Source organism: Cinclus cinclus, chromosome 25 (genome assembly GCF_963662255.1).
Source record: "Cinclus cinclus chromosome 25, bCinCin1.1, whole genome shotgun sequence".
In the NCBI taxonomy this organism is placed as follows: Eukaryota; Metazoa; Chordata; class Aves; order Passeriformes; family Cinclidae; genus Cinclus; species Cinclus cinclus.
This window is the reverse complement of record NC_085070.1, coordinates 4813086-4837041: the sequence shown is the minus strand read 5'-3', so window position 1 is coordinate 4837041 and position 23956 is coordinate 4813086. Positions and strand designations below refer to the sequence as shown.

The 23956-nt window shown below is 50.4% G+C and overlaps 1 protein-coding gene across 2 annotated transcripts in view; it reads left to right on the top strand.

The window, feature by feature from the left end:
• Nucleotides 1-23956, top strand: part of GRIK4 (glutamate ionotropic receptor kainate type subunit 4) — a 114190-nt gene that overhangs the window by 77651 nt on the left and 12583 nt on the right. For both annotated transcript variants that reach the window (XM_062508816.1, XM_062508817.1), the window contains exons 8-12: nt 2886-3038; nt 3920-4024; nt 10559-10666; nt 11595-11798; nt 19246-19359. In XM_062508816.1, coding sequence (XP_062364800.1) covers nt 2886-3038; nt 3920-4024; nt 10559-10666; nt 11595-11798; nt 19246-19359 — 684 coding nt within the window. The remainder of the gene's footprint in view (nt 1-2885; nt 3039-3919; nt 4025-10558; nt 10667-11594; nt 11799-19245; nt 19360-23956) is intronic.

Sequence of the window (23956 nt, the reverse complement as noted above, 5' to 3'; positions counted from 1 at the left end):
AGGATGTGAGATGATGCCTGGGGGGACTGGAATTCTTCAAGATGCCACGTCCCAAGTGATGGGAGAAGGATTTGAGGGTAGGGACCTTACAGAACAGAGGTGAAATATTCCCAAGCAGAGTTTTGTTTGTCTCTGAGGTGAATCCAGGACCTTTCTGCCTCTGCTGTTGGAAATGTGGCAGGGAGCATCTCCCTGTGTTAGAACTTCCCCTTGTAGTCCTGGAGAGGAGTTATCCCGGGGGATAACTCATCCTAAAGAGAGAAAAGGAAGTTCAGCAGCTGGAAGTGACAGGAGGGAGGTTTCCTGTGAGCTGCAAAAATCCCAAGGCATTCTTGCTGGAGCTGAGGAAGCATCTGACAAAGGAGGAGAGAGCTGCCTGCTCTAATGCCATTCTCATTAATCACATTGCAAAGAAAGGAAATCAGAGAAAATCATTCAAATTGCAGATGGCTAGATTTGGTAATTAGAATTTAGGCTAAAACAGATGTTTGTAATTAAGTGTTTATGTCATTGAATAAAATCCAGATTGCAAAGTCTATTTCACAGGGTTTTAATGGTTTTAATTCCCCGTGTTGGGTTTGGGGGCAAAGATACAGCTGATAATGTTTTAGGGAGGGAAGAAAAACCCCACATGGCAAAACCCAGAGCAGCCAAACCTGTTCATGTTTCAGTGTCAAGAATTGTTAAGAATTTGGCTTTGGGGATTGAGGGAAGTCCCCCAAGCCCCACGGATTTTCCACAGGGCTCTGATGTTGCAGAGGGGCACAAAACCAACAGGGCTCTGCACAAATCAGACAGTGCAGGCAAGGGAGAGAATCAATTTGTTAGCAGACAAATTGGCTTTTTTGTGACAGAGGGACAAAGCTGTGGTTTCAAATGTGAATGTAAAAGTAGAGAGAGGTTCTTGTAGGTGACAGGGGGAAAGTGGAGCAAGGCACAGGAGGGCAGCAACAGATCCCTCTGGCCTGGAGAATATCCTAAAGATCTCTTTTCACTCCTTTGCTGAAGGTTATGACCTCAAAACTTTGTGGTTTACCTCTGTTCCATGCGAAGTCAGGCTGCAGGGAAGGGATTCCAATTCCATGCCATGAGGACTTGATCCTGTGTATCTCCACACCCTCCCCAGTATTCAAATTGCTTGAAATCATAAAGGGTGCTGGCAGAAATCCTAATGAATTTTCCAGAGTTCAGGAGTAAAACATTCCAATCAATAATGTCAAATGCTTCACTGAGATCTACAAGTCTCTTGCTCACCAGCTAATAAGGGATTAACTGCTCAGGGAAAATGGAAATGGAAACCCAGCAGGAGAAAATTAAAAATGCTGTGCCAATATTCTGATTTGGTAGGAAATGGGGGAAACTCTGGGATGGCAGGGGTTGTGTTTGGTCTCATAACAGTTTCATTTGTCCAGCTGATGTTAATATGGTTCCTGATTCAGGAAGGGAATTGCTAATTGGGTGTAAAATCCTGAAACCTGAATGGGGTTAAAATCATAATTAAAATTAAGTGCATGGAAAGAGCTTCATGGAACAGGGACTGAGGACAGGACAGGCTGGAGAAGCCTGGTTAGGCAAAGAATTTATAGAGGGGAGAAGGATTTATCAGGTTCTTTAAGAACCTCTGGAAAAGGCTTTCCAGAAGGAGAATGTTTAGGTCAGCCTTAGCAGCTCGGAGGAGTGAAAGCTCACTGGTGTTGTCAGAGCTGGAGTTTTGGGTTTTGGTGGCATCAGGCTGGAATCCTGCTTTTTAGTTTAGGATGACTTGTAGGTTTTGAGGGTTTTGTGCTTCTTTTCAAGTGTTTAATCCCACACCAGTGTGGTCAGTGAGACCTCACTAATGGTCTGAGTGAGACCAAGCAGGGTTAAGTCCAAATTAGCGACAGAGTGGAAGCCCAAGGTTCACTGGGATCATTGAGCTGGACAAGATTGACCCTGCAGGGCCACTGGCAGCAACGAATCAACCTGGGCAGTCTCTGGGAGGAGGAGAGGATGAAGAAGTCACTGCAGGGCTGGAAGTCACAGCCGGGGTGAGGTGGGCAAAGCAGCTCCAGGCTGGAGACTGAACCCTCTGCCAGGAGCTGGGATGGGAAGAGGATGTTCTTGGAAGTATCCATGAGGAAAATGCAGCCTTGATAGTAATGAGCTGCAACTGCTTAATTCCAGCAGAGTCAGGAGGTGACAGTAATTAAAAGTGAAATCTCAGTCGCAACACTGAGCACGAGGGAGGAAATAGCTGATGGTTAACGAGCCCAAAACCATGGAAACTGCTGTGCACGGGTGAGAAACCAGGTTTGTGAGGCTTGGTGGGCAGAGAAACCTGGGCAAAGGCAACCAAAGCCAAGGTGAGCAGGAGAGGGGACGGGCTCTGACACTCCGGACATTGTCTCAGCAGTGCTGTTCCAGCAGGTTGTAGCGAGGGATGGATGATCTCTGTGGGGTCTGAAAGGCAGGATTTGGCTGCTGGACAAGCAGGTCTAACAGAACCTCATTTCTTGTGGGTCTGCCTTTCAAAGAAGTGATTGAAGAAGATCACGATGGCTGGAGCAGCACAGTTGAGTTTCCTTCTGTAGGAGCAGGCATCGGATCTCGGGGGCAATTCCTGCTTCTCTCAGGGGCACTCCCCCTGACCAGCAGATTGATCAGAGCCACCAAAACGCTGGAAAACCTCCCTTGATTAGGAAAGGAAAACGGTGCTAGAAACTGAGCTAGAAAGGATGGGGAAGGAACAAGGACAAGCAGCGCTAGAGACACGACAGAGATGGATGAAACAAACCCTCACAAAGGACATCCCAGCTGACCCCAGGCTGTGCACAGGGCACTCTCCAGGAATTCTCTGGGGAATTCTTTGCGTTCCAAGCTGACTTTCCCCCTGCCTTTCCCCCCAGCTGTCCTCAGCGCTGCTGTTCGATGCCGTGTACGCCGTGGTGACGGCGGTGCAGGAGCTGAACCGCAGCCAGGAGATCGGCGTCAAGCCCCTGTCCTGCGGCTCTGCGCAGATCTGGCAGCATGGCACCAGCCTCATGAACTACCTGAGAATGGTGAGAGGGGGCTGAGGGCTGCTCCTCGCTGCCAGCAGCACGGCTGCCTGTGCCCGGGCTCTTTGAAGGCAGCGAAAAGAGAGATCTGAGGGTTTGGGTTCTCACCGGCCTTGGAACGACATGAAACTCTCCCTTTTTCGGGCTTTGCCGTGGAAAAAGCTGGAATTCGATTTTTGTTTTTCAAAGTATGGATGTTTCTAAGTGATTTGAGCTCTGACTTGAGCTGATATGAGATCACCCAGTACAATTGCTCAGAGCTCAGGGGCAAGGTGCGAGTTCCCCCACGGGTTTGGGCTCCTTCGAACCTAAAATTGACATTTCTGGAACCAAACAAACCTAAATCTGGCACCAGAACACTCTGAAATTCCATCCTTGTGAAATAGTTGGAGTTTGTGGCTCCTCAGAGCTGAGGTGACCATGCAGCAGGAGCAGTTTTCTGAGTCTGTTTGGGTGTAAATGGAAAAGGAAATTTTAGAAGGGTTTTTTATTTATAAGTTTCATTTTTCCCCCCGAAGGAAAGCTCAGCTGAACGTGAGCACTGCACCACTTTGGCTCATTGTTTTAAATCTCACCTTTAGCCAGGGACAACAGAATCCTCCAGCTCCCCATAGCTCTGCTGCTCAGAGACCCAGTGGTCTTGGGATGGAGGGAGGCAATGAGGAGATGTTGAACTGTTCTTTTCCAAAGCAAGGAAATGTGGGGACACCTGCTCCTCTCCGTATCTTTTCTCCTCTATCCAAACTCCAAAACCAATCAGGATTGAGCTAAGAGGGTTGCATTGCTGTTCCTGCTGGGAGTGTGGGGTGTGTGGGGCTGTCTCTGGGGGGCTCCTGGGGTGGGCCAGCCTCGCTGGGCGCTGTAACTGAGTCTCTCCTGGACAGGTAGAATTGGAAGGTCTCACCGGCCACATCGAATTCAACAGCAAAGGCCAACGCTCCAACTACGCCCTGAAAATCCTGCAGCACACCCGTGCTGGCTTCAGGCAGGTGAGAGCAGCCAGGGGAGCCTGGGAACATGTTCTGGGTGTCCTCAGCCCGGGGGGATGCTCTGGGGACCAAAAGGGGCTGTAAACCCCCCCCTCGTTTGCACCATGAGGTGCTCGGGGTGTCACTTAGCTCTGGCTGAGCCCTGGCTGCCAAACTCAGTGTTTGACTTGGTCAGGAATGCACCTCAGGATAATTTGGATTTGTCTCAGTCTGTCAGGCCCTGGAGGGGTGATTTGTCTCAGTCTCTGGCCTCTCCCAGGTGCTGACTCGGGGCAGGGAGTCTGTGCCAGGTTCAAGCTCACACTCATCACCCTTTAGTTCTTAAGCTTGTGGCTGCATTTGCTTAAAATTATTTGGATGGGGGGAAATGGGAGAATTTTCTATGAAATGGGGAAAAATGGGTATTGTGAACCTTTTCAAAGTGTTTCTGGGAAGGAAAGCAAATGGGGCAACCCCATGTGAGGAGCTCCCCATCATCTCTGCCCTGTGAGGGGAAGTTCAAGCTCATTTCACTCTCGGTTTTTGGTTCCTCTCTAACAGGTTTGCTCAGCTCACATTCATTTACTTTTTGTCTCAGCGCTCGTGGGTTCCTCACAGCTTTCCTCTGCCCACAGAACACCGAGCAGATTTCATTAAAATCATTAATTTGAGTGGTATTTCCTCATCTCACACTTTCTGCCTGAGCCATATTTTCTGACTTGAGCTGAAGTTGAAGATATCAGACTGGTGAGACTACATGACATAAATCCAAGGAATTTGCTGATAAATCCAAACCTTATTCAGGAGAAAAAAAAAAAATAGAAGTCCCAGGGAAAAAAAAAAGTGGTGGTGGGGGGGCTTTCATCTGTCTTTTTTCTCTGCTGCCCTTTTCACAGAGTTTTCCACTTGTAGATGCTGGCAGAGAACAAAAGCTATCATATCCTACCCTCGCCACCAGAGCATTTTGGCACCAGGAGCCCTCTCCTGGCCTGGCAGCAGTGAATTTCAGCCTTGGCAAGGATGTTACCTGCCAGTTCTTACCTGTCAAGTGACAGCTTGGCTTTGATGCTGCCTCTCTCTGGGTGAGCAGGGGGGATCAGGATGGCATTTTCACCACAGAGATCTCTCACAGCATCAATGCCCTTTTAATCCTCTCCCAAACCCATCACCCTCTGAACAGAAGTGACAGATCCAAGCCCATCTGCATTAATAAGAGCACAAATTCAGCTGGATTCAGGAAGGCAATGCTGCAAATCTCCCTGTGACAGCTTTGGTTTTGATGTGTTTGAACGTGGCAGGGACTTCACGTTAAACTCACGGGTCCTCTTGGAGCAGAGCTTCTCCCAGAGCTCCACAGGGAGCTGTGACTGCAGCCTGATCTGCCCTGAGACTAAAGGCTCATCTCTTCCCCATAAACGTGGTGTGACAGGAGAAAACCTTTGCTGACCTGTTGGAACAGCTCGGTAAATGCAGAGCTTCATGTCAGTGAGATGTCCAGGACAGCTGCGCTGGGATTAAGCTTTGCAAATTCTCCATCAGGCTGCAGGGGGGATGAAACACTTCCAGCCCCAGAGAAAAAGTGCTGGAAGGACAGGACAGTCCCTTGGGGGTGGCTGCAAGCCCTGCCCTGTCACAAACTCGCCACAAAAAAGCTGTTTTTCATAAAACTGCTCCTGTGACAGCTTTTCTGCCTTCTCTCCCTTTCTCAGGGAGCTTTCCTGATCCACAGCAGTGCCCAGAGGGGTGTCAGGGCCCCTCGCAGCCTAAAGGAGTTGGTTGAGATGTGTTTAACTGGGAATAGCATCCTCAGGGAGCTGAGAGACCCATCCTGCCCAACCTGCCTCCCCTCCATCTTCCTGCAAAGGGAAGCCAAAGGCAGCTCTGCTGTGCCATAAATGGTTATTTTCTTGTTGCCAGCCTGACTTCTTTTAATGAAAAGGACTAAATAAATCATTAGAAATATTTTAATTAAAGGAACAGGGTAAAGAACAGGCATTCACATCCTGGAGACAATCTTGCTCCCAAGGGCTGTATTAACTGATTTGTTTGAAACACTTCTACTCCCTGCTTAGTTTTAACCAAGCTCATTTTAACTCTGCCTATTCCTCTCTTCCTCTTTCCCTCTCCTCCTCTCTCTCCTTCCACCCAATGAAGCCACAGGGACTTCCAGCTCATCAGCTTTGATGGAGAGTTCACTGAATTTTGAGGCTGATCCAGCCAGCAAGCAAATTAGAGACACTTAGATTTTCTAACTTGCTGCTGCTTTTGGGCAGGGAGAGGCAGGGCTTTTTGACATCTAATTTTTAATACATTTATGTAATGCACCAAACACGTCTTTGCCTGATTTAGCTTAACCAGAAGAATTTTTTCCACAGCCATATGAGAGCTGCTCTCTCTGCTCACAGGATGCTCGATAAAGCACAGGCTCATTAATGTGCTGGTGATCTATAGATCTGACAGGGGCTGGGTTTGGTAAATGTCATCTTTTTATTTTGTTTCCCCTTTTTCTTTGCCCCTCTAAAAAACACTGCAAAGTTCCATTGACTGTAAATCACGAGCTGAGGTTTGGGAGCTGCACAGGGGAAGGGAGTGAGGAGGGGCTGTGATTTAAGGATGGGAAGGGGAAGATGCAGACCCTGACCCCAGCTCTCCCCATCCTAAATGAGGTTGATCAGTCTCCACTTTACCACAAGCCCTGCTGGTGTCCTGAGCCAGAGCAGTGGAAGGGCTGGGGCTGTTAACTGGGATGTTGATGAGATACAGATGAGTTCCCCACCAATAGCTCTGGGACCCTTTGCAGTCCCCACATCAAACCTTTTGAATTTAGCAGCAGCTAATCAGCCTCGGAGGGACCTGTTCCTCTTTAGCTGCCACCCCCAGGAACAGCCCGGGGACAGCTTCTGCCCCCTGGACCTGACAAACTCAGTGTGAGCCACAGCCCTGCCTGGGCTGTGCCAGGTGTCAGTCGTGATCTGGAGGGGACATCTGGGGGATGCTGGTGGCCTCAGGGGTGGGGTGTGCGTGTTTCTCGTGGGTCTTTGGTTTAATAGTTGATGCTCTCAGTGCTAATTTCAATGCAGGAGCTTTTGCCTCCTGGCTGTGCTGGCATCAGCGGTGCCACTCAGCAATCCAATGCCATGGTAGCCCTGGGCAGTGTCCTCAGGGGAATTTCCTTCATTTATTTGTTTGATTCCCTTTTCCTCTTCTCAGTCACTCCCAGATTCCCTCTGCTTGGGGCATCTTGATTGCATTGTGCACTCCTTCCTTTTCCTGGGGACACGGACAGGAGGAGATGTTGGCTGCAAGCTGTAGGACAGCACTTGTAATCAGAGCCCAGAAGGTGCCTGTTGCTGTCTGCCTGTTCCAAGATCTGGATTCAGGGCTGGCTTTACCCTCATTTGAAGCTGGGGATGGAGATGGTAAATACCTGTGGTGCTCCTGAAGCTAGTGGAGAAGCCTTGTCCTGTCATCTCTGTGCCTGCAGGATAATAAGCGGAAGATTTCATTAAAATCATTACTTTGAGAGGTATTTCATCACCTCACACCATGAGGAGCCTCAAAGCCTCTGCTCACAGGATGGAAGGAGTGAGCCAGGAATGCTCCACGTGGGGATTTTCTACAGAGATGAGAAATCTTTCTGTGCCACCAACCCAAATAACACTTTTTTTCAGAGCAGCTAAATTGAGGCACCTCATTGCCTGTGGGGATGGAGCAGTGGCATGAGCAGTGACACTTCCCTGCTCGTTCCAGGCTTTTTGGGCTGGTTCATACTTGGAGTTTCACAGTTTGCGTTTGCAGACCTGCCTGGAGATCCTGTGGATGTTTCAGGCAGGGCTGGATCTCCTGGGGGCACAGGGAGGTGCTGGGGGGTGCAGAGATGATGTTGTGGGGGTCACACATCCCTGAGGACACGGAAGGAACTTTCTCCACCCAGGCCCTGGGCTGTCACCTGTGACCAGGTCACATAATCCCTCTCACAAAGGTGTTGAGCTCCAGCTTGCACCCAGCTGGTTTTGCTGCCCTGGTTGTTCTTCTGAGGAGAGGTGTCACTCCAGCTCCTCTGATCATTAGGAACCTCTCCCCTGGTTTGTCAGCCTGTTTATTTCTGGCTGGTTTGTATGTATTTATTTTTGTGCCAACGCCATCATTTCAGCTTCAAAAAGCTGTTCTACCTCTTTGCTACAGGCCTCCTCCACCTGGAGTATTTATACAGACCAATCATATCCACTGCTCAAAAACCCTGAGCCCTAAAAATCCTGAAGTCCTTGTCCAGAACCTTAACAACAGGATGGTCTCATCCACATCCACGTGGAGCATTTGATTGTTTTCTAAAAAAACTTTGCAGATGGATGTGTTTTCTGTTTTCCAGAGGCTCTTTATATGTAGATAGAGATGATTAAAATCACCTTGACATCCCTCTTGCAGAAGAGGGATGTGAAGGGACCAGACACCCTCTGACACTGCAGAAACAGCAGCATGAGGGGCTTTGTCAGCCCATGAGGGGCACAGGGGTGAGCTGGGGCCAGCCAGGATTTGGGGAAGTGCCCCAGCACGTGGGATTGTGTGGCCTTGATGCTTTTAAAAGCAAGGTCAAACCCACAGCACTGTCAGAAGAGGCAATTAGGCTGAGCACATGCCAGCAGGGGAGGGACAAATTGGAGAACAGTGAGGGCTGTTAAAATTAAAGTTAATCTGTCACTAATCTTTGGTTGAGAAATCGGGGAGGGAAGAAAAATTAAGCAATGTTTGTGAGTGATGACTGGCTCTGAGAGGCAATTGCTGCAGAGGGGCTGCTGTTCAGGAATCGGAGCAGAGGTGGGGAATTCAGGAGGGATTCATCCTGCAAGGATTCAGACCCTGTGCAGGCCACTGAAAGCTGTGCTCAAGGGGCTCCCTGCCTGTGAAATAGGTGGGAAATCTCCCAGTTTGGGGCCGTTGTTCCCAGAGGTGACCCCTGCACTGGGAACAGTCATGGCCATTCCAGGAATCCAGGAGGGTTTGGACAATGCTCTCAGGCACAGGGTGGGATTGTTGGGGTGTCTGTGCAGAGCCTGGAGCTGGGCTTTGATGAATCTGAGTGCAAAGCTGTGCTGCTTGCCCTTCCCACTTCTCCCTGTGCATGAGGAGAATGGATTTGGGACTCCTGACAGATTCCCACTGTGGCTTGTTGGTCACTTGGGCTGGATTTGCACCGGCACCTGGGAGAGGAAAGGACTTGGACAGACAGAGGGATTTGGTCTGTGAGGGTGTCTGTGCTGGGCTCAGATCCAAGTCACCCCAAATTCTTGAGCCTTTGGTCACACGGGAGGCCAAGAGCAGGCACAGAGTCAATCCCAGGGCTTCACACCACCTTCCCTCCCCTCCTTGGATATAACAAGATTAACCCACGACAGAAAGGAAAATCAATTTGTTCCTCCCACCCTGACAGTGAGAGCATAGCCTGCCTTAGTCCCAGGCTCACAGGAGGGAGCTGGGCATGGATTTGCTCTGGAGGAGCTCTGAAGAGCCCCCCTCTGCGTCTCTGGGGTCTCCCACTGCCTCTCAGGGCCACAGCACCCCACTACAGAAACACCAGAGGACACCAGCAGAGTGCTGGAACATGATGGGACAGAGGAGAAAAAGGAGGAGAAGGTGTTCAGAGCGAGCTGGGCTCCTTTAGCCCCCCCTCCCTCCTTGTATCCACAAGGAAAAGCAGAGGAGGAAAAGCAGAGGAGGAAAAGCAGAGGAGGAAAAGCAGAGGAGGAAAAGCAGAGGCTCTTTTAAGGACAATAAGAGAGCAAGAGTTTAATTTGCACACTCTGAATGAGCTGCTGGAGGTGCTGATCTCCCTGGCCAGAGCTCTGAGGGAAGGAGATTAGGCTCTTGAAGTTAAAATTAGGTTTTGTGGAATATTCGTCCCCTCTGGCTGAAGGCAGTTGTGTTACAGCTGAATCACGATTTCCTCCCGAGCACTGGGGGGAACTGGTTCCTGCCATCCACGCTGGGACTTTGGGTTTGCTGCAGCCACACTGGTGCTTGGATGGGTAAATTGGGCTGCTGGCAGAGCTGTTGGATGTGATGAGCCTGAATCCAAGCTTTGGAAGTGCTTAATTGAGGTAGTAAAGAGCTGGAAGAGGAGTGGTGGGAGCAGCACCACTGAGAAGGTGGCTTTGTCCCCTCACCTGCCACCAAGGTGGAGGGCAGAGGCTCCCAGCACCACCCTGGGAGGGACAAGCCCACAGATTGGGGATTTTAAGATGGACCCATTTGGTGGCGTGTGGGGACAGCACACAAGGCTGTGTGGCTCCCAGGGAGCCCCCAGGTCACAGCCTTGTCCCCGTGCAGGGCTCTGCAGGGAGGACATGTGGGGAGGCAGCACAGGGCCAGGCTGGTGGCACTGCAGAGCAGGTGGGGCTGTGCACAGAGGGTTAATCTCTCTGCTGACCCGTTCTGGGGTGTGTTGTGAAGGTAATGGAGCGTCCCTAAACAGGTCAGCTCGAGGGTTGTCACTCACCAGAGCCATATGGGCAGTGACTCGCCCTATAAATCCCCTTATTGTGCTTTTTATCTGTCCAGATTGGCCACTGGCACGTCTCTGAAGGGCTCAGCATGGACAACAGGATCTTCTCCTCCAATATATCCGACAGCCTGTTCAACACCACGCTCATTGTCACCACCATCCTGGTAAGGGAGGGGGGCACCTGCAGTTCCCATCAGGCCAGCCCAGCCCTCAGGGATGGGGTCAGTTGGAATATTGCTCCCTGGTCCTACCCCTCAGCACTGCACTGTGCTGATTTCTCATAGGACATGCGAGCAAATCTCCATTTACAGCGTGGGGGACCTTTCCTGGCAGAGTTAATTTAGCACTGAGTGGATGTTGCATATGGAAATGGTATTTGATGGGTTCAAAGGGGGCTGGGATGGGCACACGCTGGCAGTTTGCATCCAGCCCGGAATGGGGTTCTTGTTTGGTGTACAGCTGCTGGGTTGGAAGGGACAGTTACCCCTTCTACCCATAGAATTATAATAATTGACCAAGACGGGCACAATTTTAATGAAAACTTGGCATGTACAGGCACCACTGTCTGTGTTCAATAGGTTCCCCTCCAGGTGCTGCCTGTCCAGTGATTTTTTTTTTCTCCTTCTTTAAAGACACCCAAACTCCTGACTGTCTCCTCACTTTTTGAAAAGGGGGCAGACTGGAGAAGTGGCTGTGTGCTAGGAGAGTTTGAAGCCTGGATGTCCTGGTGTGGCTCAGAGAAGTCACTGGGCTGCTCTCGCACGTCCCAGTTGGAAACAGCTCTCAAATCACCATGCCTTAGCTCTGCTTGGTTCCCTAAACTGGGATAAATCTGCTGCACCCCCACACAGCAGAGACCGGGAACACCAGCTCTGAGAGCTGGGTGCCTCAGCTCCCTTTCCTCATCAGTTATACCCAGTTTGAGAGGGCTGCATTGGGCTGGGATGTGTTTTTTGGGGTTGGAACTAGATGTTTTTTAAGGTTTCTCCCAACCCAAGCTACCCTGCGAGCCTCTGGCACGGCCCTCCCTGCTCCGTGCTGGCGGGACACCTCGGCTAAGATGGGAATGACAGCTGCCCAGTTTCACTGCAGGAAAACCCTTACTTAATGCTGAAGTGGAACCACCAGGAGCTGGAAGGCAACGACCGCTACGAGGGTTTTTGTGTGGACATGCTGAAGGAGCTGGCGGAGATCCTGCGCTTCAACTACAAAATCCACCTGGTGGGGGACGGTGTCTACGGAGTCCCCGAGGCCAATGGCACCTGGACAGGGATGGTTGGGGAGCTGATAGCTCGGGTAAGTGCATGAGCTGCTCTTTTGAACTCTGCCCTGCTGGGATTTGGCGCTGCAAAGCCCTGGTGTTTCGTGATGATGAGGATGGACGGGGGTTTAGTCTGTTTGGGAGGTTCGGAGAAGAGGATTTCCACATAAGGTGTTCTCCTGATGGAAAATGTGTTACTTGTGGTGGTGTGACAGTGTGGGAAGAAGTCAGAGCAAGAATAGAGCCATGGGATGCTCTCAGGGGTGCTCACTTGATTTGGACTCTGGGATCCTATGTAAAAACTCATTACAGATTAGATTATTTTTTTCCTAGCAGAAAAATTAACAAAAACTTGCAACAGGGAAACACAGAGCTTGGTAGAAGCTGATTTTTTTTACAAAACAACACCGGGATGGAAACAAGTTAGAACCCCATTTCTGCCTAGAAAAGTTTTGGCAGATTCAATTCAGCTGCTTAACTCTGTTCTCTTGGAGAAGAACATTTCCTATCTCCTTGAAGTGCATGGCTCGAGGTCTTTTCACTGCTCTGCTCTGTGGAGCTGCCGCCCAGCAGCAAAGCTGAAACCTGAATTATTTTGCTGGGTTTGACAATAATTCTGTGTATCCACCTGGGCTAAGCCAGCCTGCGCCCTCCTCCCTTCTCTTTGTTTTCCTCTGTGGTCCTTCCCAGGCTTCCTGAAGCTTAAATACAGCTCACAGAATGCTCTGAGATCCTTGGGAAAATAGATTTAGCCACAGCTAAGGGTGGGATTGACGCTGTTTAAGCTAATACTTCCTCACTGATTCCTGCCTTGTCATTACTGACGTGCCCATGAGAGCTCAGTGCCACTTTCCCAGCTGGTGACAAATCCATGGTGATGTGGATTGGTGATAATCCCCCTGCTGTGGGAGACGAGACCCTGGGTCATTTGCCTTCTGCAGAGCAGAGGAGCAAGGGTCCAAATCCATCCCCTGTGGCTCCAGGCAGGAATCTGAGGCTCCTGCCAGATCTTTTCTCCCTGGAAAGTGAGCATCACTTCACTCTGTGTTTTATTTGGCACAGTGGAATTTGGTTAAAAGTGTGGCTTGAGCATTTTGGAGGTTTTTTCCATGACTCTGGTCTTTCATGGTCCATGATCTCTAGAAATGTCCACTGGCACCTTCTGCTTCTTCCCCACATGGTGAAAGGTGCTCATCCCACTTGAGGAGTTTGAACTGAGTGTTTGAGGTCAGCTGGGACAGCTCTTTGTCTGCAAGAGGGAGGGGTTTTGGGTTTTTCTGAGGGTCACAGACAGGACACTGAACAGACTGGAGACTCCCCTGAGCTCTCCCTGTCTCCTGGGTCACCCTTCCCTGAACAGTCTCTCTCAACGCCAGCTGAGATCCCACCTCCATCTGCTCTTTTAAAAGAGCTTCTGTGAGGCTGTTTGCAAATGCTCCAGGCTATTGGCATCGTTTTTATCCATCTTTGTGTCTCTGTGTGTGTACATACACACAATTACACTCCTGCAACATTCCTTTGGGGAAGCAAGAGGGAAGGAGCCCAGAGTAGCAGCTGATCAAAGGAAGGGAACAACCATCAACCTTTTGGCCTACTAACCTTGGCAGTGTCTCTTCATTATAAAGGACCTTCTGGAGGGTTGTTTTGCTCCAATGATGAGTGTTTTAACTTCATCTTCACACAGAAACTGTTTGTTTCTTCTGCAGCTCAAGCCTTATTTAGGGAGGATTTTTTACTTCTGCTTTCTGCAGGGCAGAGTTGTCAGAGCCTGTGAGGCTGGATCACAAATTGGGGAAGAGAAGCAGCTTTGTCTCTTGTTCTCCCTATATCCCTGAGAGTTTGTATAATGGTTTCAGCGAGTTTTTGATCAATCTCAGGGACCGGGCTCAGGTCAGCCAGGGCAGAGCTGTGTGCTTGGTGGTGTGTTTATTCAGGGCTGCCTGGGATGTTGCTTTTTGAGGGCATTTCACTGCCCGAGGGGGTTCTGTCCATCCTTGACAGACAGTCCCCAAGGGAGTTTATCCTTGATTCCAGCCCCTTGTTCACCTCTGTTCTGTAGGATCCAGCAGATCCTGTGTTGGGTGCACATATTCCTCTTCCAGTGGATTTATCCCCTGGGCACTCTGCCCCTTTTGGACAAAAAGGGGATCAGTTTGGCCACAAACCTCTCACAAAAGTCCCAAATCCTTCCCAAAAATGAAAGCTCTGCCTCTGCCCAGCACATTATCATTGTAGGAAGATAATTCCTCTTTGATCCTGATCAACCATCAGAAAATAAGGTTTGACTCACTTAATGTGCAGGACCAAAAGGTCACAGAATTATCCAGCTCCATGCAACTCCACCCCTGTAATCCCTCTGTGGCACAGAATCTCTTCAGAGCAACTCTGGGCTATTTGGGAGAAAATGTTTCATTTTACTGCTTCTAAATTAACCAGCTATTGATTTATTCTTGAGGGCTGGGAATTCCATTATAGTTAATTGTGCACCCTGATATGATTGAGCAGGATGCTGTACAAACATAAATCTGTTGTTGACCCAAATCCAGCAGTACGTATCTTATTGACCTGCTCACAAAACAGGCTGGGAGGTGAAGAGGGGGGGACTGGGATGGCTTAAGGAATCCTGTAGAGTTTGTGATCAGCTCATGGAGGTTTGGCTTGGGAGAAGTCACTTGGAAGGACTCAGAATCAAAGAATGGTGATTTAGTTTCAACCCCCTTTGCACCTTCCTCTACCCCAGGTTGCTCCAAGCCTCATCCAGCCTGGTCTTGGTCATTCCCAGGGATGGGGCAGCCCCAGCTTCTCTGGGAATTCCATCCCAGCTCCTCACCACCCTCACAGAGAATTCCTTCCCAAAATCTCTTTCAGTTCAAAGCCTCTCCCCCTTGTCCTGTCCCTCCAGTTCCTGATGGAGTCCCTCACACCTATTCTGCAGTGAAAGATGTCACAAACACAGAACAGCCTGGGCTAATTTGTCCCTCTGAGCATGCAGGGAGATTGAGCACCCTGTTCATCCCTGGAGTGAGCAGGGCAGTAAAGCCACCCTCCCTGTCAGCTTTCCTGGCTGTGCCACAGACAGACAAACAAGGGAGAACAGCAAATCTTCCCTTCTCCTCTTTTTCTGGCATCAGAGACTTAAAGGGCATTTGGGCTGGAAGAATTACATCCTGCTCCTTGCCTGCAGTGCAGTTCTGCCTCAGAGTCCCTGATGGTGTCTGCTCTTCCCCTTCTCTCTCCCTCCAGTACATCCTTGAGCTGAAACGAATTCTCTGGCATGACACAAACCAAGGGATGTATTTCCATAGCACCATGACAGACTTAGCCTTGTCCCACCATGCCTGGCTTGAATCTGGCCAGGATCAGTGGTGGTCAAAGCTCTTCTTGAAGCAAGGGACATAAAATTGTCCATCATGTCTGGCCTCAGGAGCAGAGCAGCAGCACCAAGAACAGGAAACCCTTTAAAGCTTTGGGGTGCTGGTTTTCCTTGCTGGTGGCCAGGTGCTGCTTCCCCTTCAGCTGCTCCAAAGCTGGGGAATGGCAGGAAGGGAAAAGGAGGGAGAAGGCTCTGCAGAACAGGCAGAGTCCTTCTCTCCACTCACAGCGGGTGTTGGTGTGTGGAGAGAAAAGCTGTGTGTGAGTGAAGGGAGACAGGGGCAGAGTGTTTGCAGGCTGTGGTGGTGGCAGCTGTGACAAGGGGGCTCCAGGAGAGGCTGGCAGGTGAGGGGCTGTGGGTGGCAGTGCAGACACGGCGAGGGGACGGGCAGAGGGCTCTGCAAAGCACTGCTGGAAAATCAAACACAGGCTGGGGAGGGCGCTGTGAGCTGGGCTGGTCTCACTGCTGTCCCTGCGTGCTTTGGTCCCCGTTCCTGCTGCTTCACCTCAGCTGGCTTTGCCACGGGCAGGGTGAACACCTGGCACAGGCTTTGGCCCACACAGAGAGGCCAGGTGAAGAGAGATGGGCGAGGGCAGACTGGAGGCTGGCACCTGCACTGAGTGCTGGTCACCCCAGCCAGGCTGTGGCTTGCAGGGACAGCTGCAGCCTCCAGGGTTTTCAGGCTGTCACTTGTGATACGGCAGAACTCGTGCTTGTCCTTAAAACAACCCCAAACACCTGTTTGGAGTGACCCTCCTGCCTTTAAATGCAAGAATAGGCATCTGAGCATCACGGAGCTGCGTGGAACAGCAGAAAACCTGTGGAGATCATCCTGCAGAGAGCAGGGTCACCTCCAGCTGCGTGGCTTTCCACTGGGGCAGCCCCCCAGTGCTGGTGCTGAAGGTGAGTCCTGAAGCTTGAGCAGCTGTTTCACCTTTCTGGGAGGCTTTTTTGAGCACAAGGCACAGCGTTGAAAAAGGGTTTGCTGCCCCTGGTCGTGCTGTCGGGGCTCTGTGGGCAGCACTGGTGACAACCAAGCACCCAGGAGATGAAGGATCCAAGGAGCTGCTCAAGCGAGGGACTCCTGCTCCTGGAAGATGCCAGCTCTGTTCTCCCAGAGCTGTCCTGGCTTTTTTTCCAGGTGTTTGCACAGCCCCAGCCCCAACCCCGAGCCTGGCTCCGCTGGCACCTTCTCCCTGCGCTGTGTCCGCAGCCTGGCAGAGGGATGGGGGTCTCTGTGGGGCCGGAGCTGGGCTGTTCTCCCGGCTGCTTTTTGCCATCCCATGCCGTGGGAAGCTTCGCTGGGATCCTCTCCGAGCTGGGGCTGACGTCAGGGCCCATTCATCACCATTAGCACCGAGCTGAGCCCTGTCAGAGCCCGCTGCGAGGGGGCGGATGCCGCCCCTGGACTGGCAGTCCCTGCAATTTGCTCCTGAAGGATGCTTAATTGTTGTTTCTCCTCGGGAGCCCGGCTCAGCCCCCGTGTTTAATGTCCTTTCCAGAGCCCTGATGCAGGCAGAGCCCACGGGAATGCCAGGTAGGGTAGTGGTGGTGGCAGCTTTCGTCTTGCACTCCAGCCCACCTGGGTTTCCTCTCACCTAGCGAGGGGCTGGCCTTGTTTGGGTGGTGTTTTGTCAAGAGAAGTGGCTGTCTCCACTCCCAAAAAGCTCTAGGTCTTTTTCTAAGCCTATTTCATGCCGACATTTATAGCTGCAAGTGTGCTGGCAGGATGAAAACCAAGCCCTCTTCCCCTCATCCTTTGCCTCCTGTTTCTCCCTCTCCCCAGAGCCCAGATGTGGACAGAGTGCAGGGGCACAAGGCAAAATCCATTTCTCCTCCCCCAGGGCATCCCTTAGCCCATAAAATCCCAACATCTACCTGTGCTCAGGTGGGGGAGGCTGGAGAGAATACAGGTTTGCAGAGCTCCACTGAGCTCAGTGAATCACAAGAAGTTTTGTCAGGAAGAGTTGAAAGCATGAAATGGATGAAATTCAGGCAGAGAATTCTTTGCATGCCATTCCCAGATCAAAGTTTCCTGCTATCAGAGATCAGCTCTTAACTTGCATGACTGAGCCTGCAGAGAGAAAGAGTGATGAGGAGCTGGAGCTCTGCTGCAGAAAGTTCTGCACCTCTGAGGTGGTAAAAGTGCTGCGAAGTTAGCAGGGAATGAGCAGAAAGAAATAGCTCTGATGGAATGGCAGAACCCTCTGGAGATGAGAGAAGGGAGCTGGGCACAAAAATCTGAGTGCTCAGGGAAGGCTGTGCTGTGTCTCTGCTCTGGGGACAAAGGGAGGGGATGGATTTGCACAGTATTTTGTGTAGGGGAGAACATTTCCAGGTGCTGCTGATGATTCAACAACACCAAGATGATCAGGGAACAACCAAGATGTTGTTTTTCCCCAGAGAATGGGCAGAGAATTGTCAAAGCTGGACAAACCTGGGGATGCTGCTGCTCCTTTCCTGAGCACCTTTATATTTGCCCCTGGATAGGGATGGAAATTTCCTGAAAGCTTTGGCATGAAACCTTTTTTTGCCATGACTCTGTTTTAGTCTGTGACTTTGCTGGTTGAGCTGTGTTTAGTTTGGAGAACTGGGAGAAGAATTCCACTGTCAGACGAAGCTGTGTCTTCACCAGGGGCTTTGCTGGGAGAGCTCTCCCCAGGACAATGGCACCTACAAACCTTTTAAAGTAGAGACAAGAAAAGTTTGGGAAACTTGAGGTTTTCCTTGTAGATAAAATTCTCCACATGCCACGTTCCAGAGATGAACTGGTCCCATTTGAGTAATCTGCTGCTGTTTAAACAGGGCTCAACTGCTCACACACCACGTTGGGATTATTGGTGTCTTTTAAAAAGCCTGTGGGTAAATGTCTGCTTATGCAGAAGTTCTCAGCTCATAATTCATTCCAGCCTGAACCTCTTAGGAATCTGTAAGAGCTGCTTGGAAACAATTGCAAAAACCTGCACTGAGCATGTCCAAGCAGTTCTGCATGGCCTGGGAAGTGTCACCTTCCCCATGACCCCTTCCTGGGCTCGTGGGTCACCTTCCCTTTCTTTTCCCTCTCCTGGTTCCAGCAGTGCTGCTCCTCCTTCTTGCAGCCCCAGCACCTCCACAAGGACCTGGCGGTGCCTCGGCATCTGCACAGACCTTGTCAAATTTAGGGACAAAAAGTACAAACAGCTTTTCTTTCTCCCCCATCTTCTCTTTTTCCACATGCATAATCATCTTCCTGCAAAGCAGAGAAACAAATGGATAAGGGAGTGGAGGTTTCATTTTTACAGAAAGCAATTACAGACATTAAAAGAGCTAAAGTAATAAAAATAATATTTAAAATTCAAATCCCTTATCTATATTACAAGGGTATTAACATAGGAAGAAGTTATTTTTATTTTTTCCCCCCTAATCTCATTTGCTTCGCAAGTTGATCTGCACATTTTAATGCCAGTCCTCTGAATTTTTCTTTTTTTTTTTTTTTAATTTGGAGACTGATCTGGAGGTCTGGGTTTGGCAAGTTTGTGAACTCCATGGCTCAGGGTTGAGGGTGCTGCTTTGTCACCTACCTGTGGTGATTGTTTGTACCAGAAGGGACAGCTGTGTTCAAAAGGGAATGGGGAGGTTGTATTTTCTACAGATTAATATAATATTTATTGGTTTATGGCTCCAGCTTTTAATGCACCCAGTGAATAAGAATGGCAGCCAGGATGCGAGCACTCAGGGGAAGGAGCTTCTCCAGCCTGAAAGGGAAGGAAAAATAGGGAAAGGGATGGAAATTGGGGAAAGGGATGGAAATCGGGGAAAGGGATGGAAATCGGGGAAAGGGAAGGAAAAATGGGGAAAGGGATGGAAAATGGGGAAAAGGATGGAAAATGGGGAAAAGGATGGAAAATGGGGAGAATGCTCCAGAGCACGGAGTGAGCTGAACTTTGAGGTGCATTTGAGCAGGGCTTGTGTGAAACCTGCCCAGGCAGAGGGATGTGGGAACCAGTGGATGCAAAACTCCTGCTGTTTCCAAAAGGTTGGACATCCCCTCTGCAGGAGCAGGTGTCCTGTGTGCCCCAGGTTTCTGCTTTCCCAGGATTCTGACCTTTCCCATTATCCCTCCTCCCCAGAAAGCTGATCTGGCCGTGGCAGGGCTGACGATCACGGCGGAGCGGGAGAAGGTGATTGATTTCTCCAAGCCCTTCATGACTCTGGGAATTAGCATTCTCTACCGAGTTCACATGGTAAGAGCCTGATTTTAGAGCCATTTATGTCCCTCCATTATTTACATGCAAACCTGCCTGGTTAGAGGAGAATAATGAACGACTCATAAAAATATTTTGGTTTCTCATTTAAACGCAAATGTGCTCGACCTTTATTTCCTGCTTTTCTCTGTCTCTCTGCTGTGTGTCAGGATTGGTGAATTCCATTCCTATTCAACCCCCAGCCCTTTGGCTTCTCTCCCCCATCCTCCCAGGGCACATGATGGGTTTTTTTGGTATGGTGGGGGCTGCAGGACAGTTTTAGAATGGCTTCAAGTGGCTTTAAGGTGTGCTGAGGGCAGGCTTGGCTGGAGGGGTGCAGCAGCATGGCTGGGGGCCCCCACAATTGCAGAAACTTGGCTTGGAGTCACAATCCAGTCGGATTTAGTGGTGAGACTGGCGGGGAGGCTGAGCTGGGATATCTGTGGGTGAGCCTTGCTGGTGTTGGGGCCGTTCCTGATCTCAGCTTTGCCCTCTTGATGCCTTCCCCCACCTGAGAATCACATCAGGAAGGAATCCTGGATTGCTTTCTTTGCTGTGAGCCCCTGGAAATGCTCTACAGGCTCATCAGCCCTCAGCTTTCCTAACCCCAGGGGAAAATGTCCCTCCTGGGGCAGGCAGGGTTCCAGGCTGAGCTCACAGCCCTGCCCAGGCTCTGCCTCTCTGCTCTCAGCCCTCTTCATTTGCTCACCCTGAGGAGCAGCAGCCCCTGCAGCCCAAGGAAAGCTCCTTAATCTCAGGGGGTGCTCTCAGCACAGTTGTAGAGTCACAGGATCCTGGAACAGTTTGGGTTGAGAGCACCTCAGTTCATCCCATCCCACCCCCTGCCATGGGCAGGGACACATTCCCTATCCCAGGTTGTTCCAAGCCCTGTCCACTCCTGGACACTTCCAGGAGTAGGGCAAAATTTTTTTCTGTGCCAAAACAACAGGGAATATTCCCTAGGGATTTGTGTGTGCAAGCATGTACGTGGTGTTGTGTCTTTGCTTAGCCAAACTCGTCTTAAATTCCCATAAATCCTCTTTGATTTGCATCCTCCATTGTTCTACCTTCTCCCTGAAGCTCAGGAGAGGCTAGATTTCCCCCAGTTACTCCCAAATTCCCGGTGTCACAGGAGGAGAGCTCTTTCTGCAGCCTTGTACTTCCCAATCTGCATTTTGGAAAGGCTCTTTGCACGGTGTCGAGTGTGATGTGAGTGACAGTGCCTTGGTTTCTGTCAGCCCAACAATAGCAGCCAAAAAAACCAAAAAAACATTCAAGCTGCCTCTCCCAGCCCCCTCTCCACCCGGGAGGCTGTTAAGGATGCAGTGTTGGGGATGAACAGAAACAAATTCACGCATCTATCTCTGTGCTGAGTGGCTCCTGCCAAGAGCAAACAAGTAATTAAAATCTAGTTAAAATTCTGCTTCCTCTGGTATGTGCGGAATTTAGGATCGATGATTTAACTGATCACAAAAATAAAAAAATAATAAAAAAATAAAGGCTGGTTGATTCTTCCACCTCCTGGAAGTCAAATGGAGTTGTCCCTTCCCACCACTGTTGGGTTTTTTGGGTTTTCACATCAGCCTTGTGGAGCCAGGACCTTTTTCTGCCCGTGTCTCCTAGGAATAAAATCAGATTTGGTGATTAAATAGTGTGTTATATTAGAAAGGAATTCTTCCCTGTGAGGGTGGGGACGCCCTGGAATAGATTTCCTGGAGAAGCTGTGGCTGCCCCATCCCTGGAAGCATCCAAGGCCAGGTGGGCTGGAGCTCTGAGCCACCTGGGGTAGTGAAAATTATCCCTTCCTGTGAAAAAGGGTTGGAACAAGATGATCTTTAAGGTGCCTTCCAACCCAAACCATTCTGGGCATGTCTTGCCTCAGATTTGCACCAGAATCTTCAGCAATTCTGTGAGCAGCAGTCCCCGAGCAGCATTCCTCCCTCCAGAGGAAAGGCAGGAATGCTGGTGCAGGCTTTGCACGGGGCCTGCTCATCAGAGGATTTGCTCTGAGGAGCTCTGCAGGATTGTCTGACACTTCTGTTTGGGGTGGAAGTTCCTCGGGGCAGGGAGCATCTGCTGCCACCAGAGGAGCACAGCCCAGCCTGCCCTTGAGACATCCACCAAACGGAGCAGGATTCATAATTACAGACTCCAGAGGGGTTGGGAATTGTCCCCCTGCTGTCAGCAGGGTTTCAGCTGCTCCGTGAAGGACCTGGCTGGGATCCGAGCACAGGAGCTGCCCAGGGAACCAGGCAGGGCTGCAAAGACATCTCCCAGGTGAGGTCACCCCACAGTGAGCCCCAGTTGGCTGCACTGGGGATGTGAGGAGTGGTGGAGGGGCAGCCAGGGCTCCTGCCCTCCCCAGGACAGGGGGGATCCCCACAGGTAAGCTCAGAGCCCCCCCCATTCCCTCTCCAACCCTTGGCAACTCTTCCTCCAGACCTTTCCTGCTCAGCTTGAGAAACGTTCCTGAGAGCTGTGTAGCAATTTAACTTCTCAAACTGGTAAATATTTGTTAAACCAGGCAGTTCTGGTTTTCCTTTAAGGATGTGGCTTGCAGAGCAGCCCCACAGCCTTCTTGTCCCCACCCCAAAAACCACCTCTGCAATGTCAAAAATTGCAGCTGACGTCTGTTAATCACGGCTCAGATGAGATGGAGCCTAATAAATAACCACAAATGAGCCTCTTCCTGAGTGAGGAGTTGTCTCCACGCCCTGGGCTCCTCTGAATGCGATGACATTTTATTTTAATTTCCATGTAGCTCCAGTGGCAAGTGATTTCTCACCCCTTTCTCCTCCCCACGCCGCCAACCCAGCCACCACAGAGCCTGTGCCTCTTATCACACATAACCAAATATGGCAGCTTTAACCAGGGCTGTCATTTTTCTCAATTTCACTGCTTGTGATACAATCAAGGCTGGATTTCTGACACAGGAGCTCTAACAGGCTCCCTGACTCACAGGCTGCTGAGAGAACAGGCTTGGTTGGTTTTATTAGGTGCCCATTCTGCCCAGTCAGGGGGATGTGGGGATGGCAGGAGGTGGATGAGGAGCCCTGAGCAGTCCCTGGGTTTGGCAGGGGACTGGAATCAGGTGCCCAGGGTTGTTTCTGCAGGGAGGGGTAAATCAGGATTATTTGTGTCCTACACATCTTTGCTCACATCCTGTCTGTGTGGCAGGGAACGAGGGACTAGAGGTGATTCTGCCTCCTCAGTCCTGAAAGTCCTTGCCTTCAAAATGAGGTTGGGAAAGTGCACGGCAATAACTGAGTTTAGACCAAGTGAGCTGAAGCTTAAAGTGTTTTGACTTGATTGCTGCAGAGGACACAAAATGGTAAGGATGGACAGAAAAGCTCCTTCATTCCAGCCAGAGGAGGCTTGGGAGGGGCTGAGAGGAGCTGAGCCCCCTCCTGACAGCTCTGCCAGCAGGAATCCCTCCCCACCAGAGCAGGGTGGGGGCAACTGCTGGCCCCAGGACCATGGAATGCATTTGCTGGTTATGAACCATGTGGCCACTCCAAATCAGGCTCAAGATTCAGAGCAGCCTGTGCAGGGCTTTTATTGACTCCAGAGGAAAAGGAGGGATCTGCATCTGCCCCTGGAGCTGACGTGGTTATCCTGGGATGTGCCCTGCAGCTGTACTGAGCACACATCAACATTTCTGCCTCTCAGGCTGAGTTTTCTTGCTTTCCCTCTGACTTCCAGAGGCAGAAGAGAGTTCTCTCCCCTCCTTTTTTAGGAAAAGCACTTGTGAGAAATGACGTGGATGGGGCTGACTGGGGTCACTCCAGACTCTGCGTGCGCAGGGCTGAGAGTGCTGCAAACAACAAATCCAGGGCTGTCCTGTCCTTCCCAAACGTCCCCCTTGCCCAAGCTCTTCAGTCACCAGCATCTTCCCAGAAACTGCTGCTCACTGGCTGCAAAAAGGAAGATTTCCAAGAACAACTTAGGAGGAGGGCAAATTAATCTCTCCCACTTCCATCTGAGGATTTGCAGGAGGCCTTCATCAATTATTGGACATTTTGAACATATCTATTCCAGGAAAAATAGCTCTTCCAATTAACAAAGCTCTATTGGGACTGCCTAAAAATATCTGACAGACTCCAGATATTGTCATTCCCATCTTCAAAACAGACAGATAAGAGAGAGTTTGTGCCCTCCGTGGGAACAGAATATCTTTATTCTTACCCACAACTGTGAATGAAAAGAATATGTCCCAGCAGCCTGGAAATGACTGGAGCTGAAAAGAACCAGAACTACTACAACTGTAAAGTCACAGGAGAGATTCATTGCCAAGCTGGAGACTTAAAGCTTCCAACGCAATTTCCTTAATGAGAGTAATTTATTGACAAACTGCCCCAGAAATATAAAGAAGACATCAAGGCTTTAATTGCAGAAAGGAACTTTGTCACTTTGTCATCTCGCAAGGGAAGGCTCAGCCAAGGCTCTGCCAGGCCCTGGGAGTTCTGGGATGCCAGGGAGGAACATTCCCTGGAATGATCCTGGAATGAGGTGCTCCAGGAGCTCCAGCTTGCTCAGCAGCCTGTGCCCTTCACACCTTGCTGCATCCCCATAGCCTCATTTCATCCTTGAGTGTGCA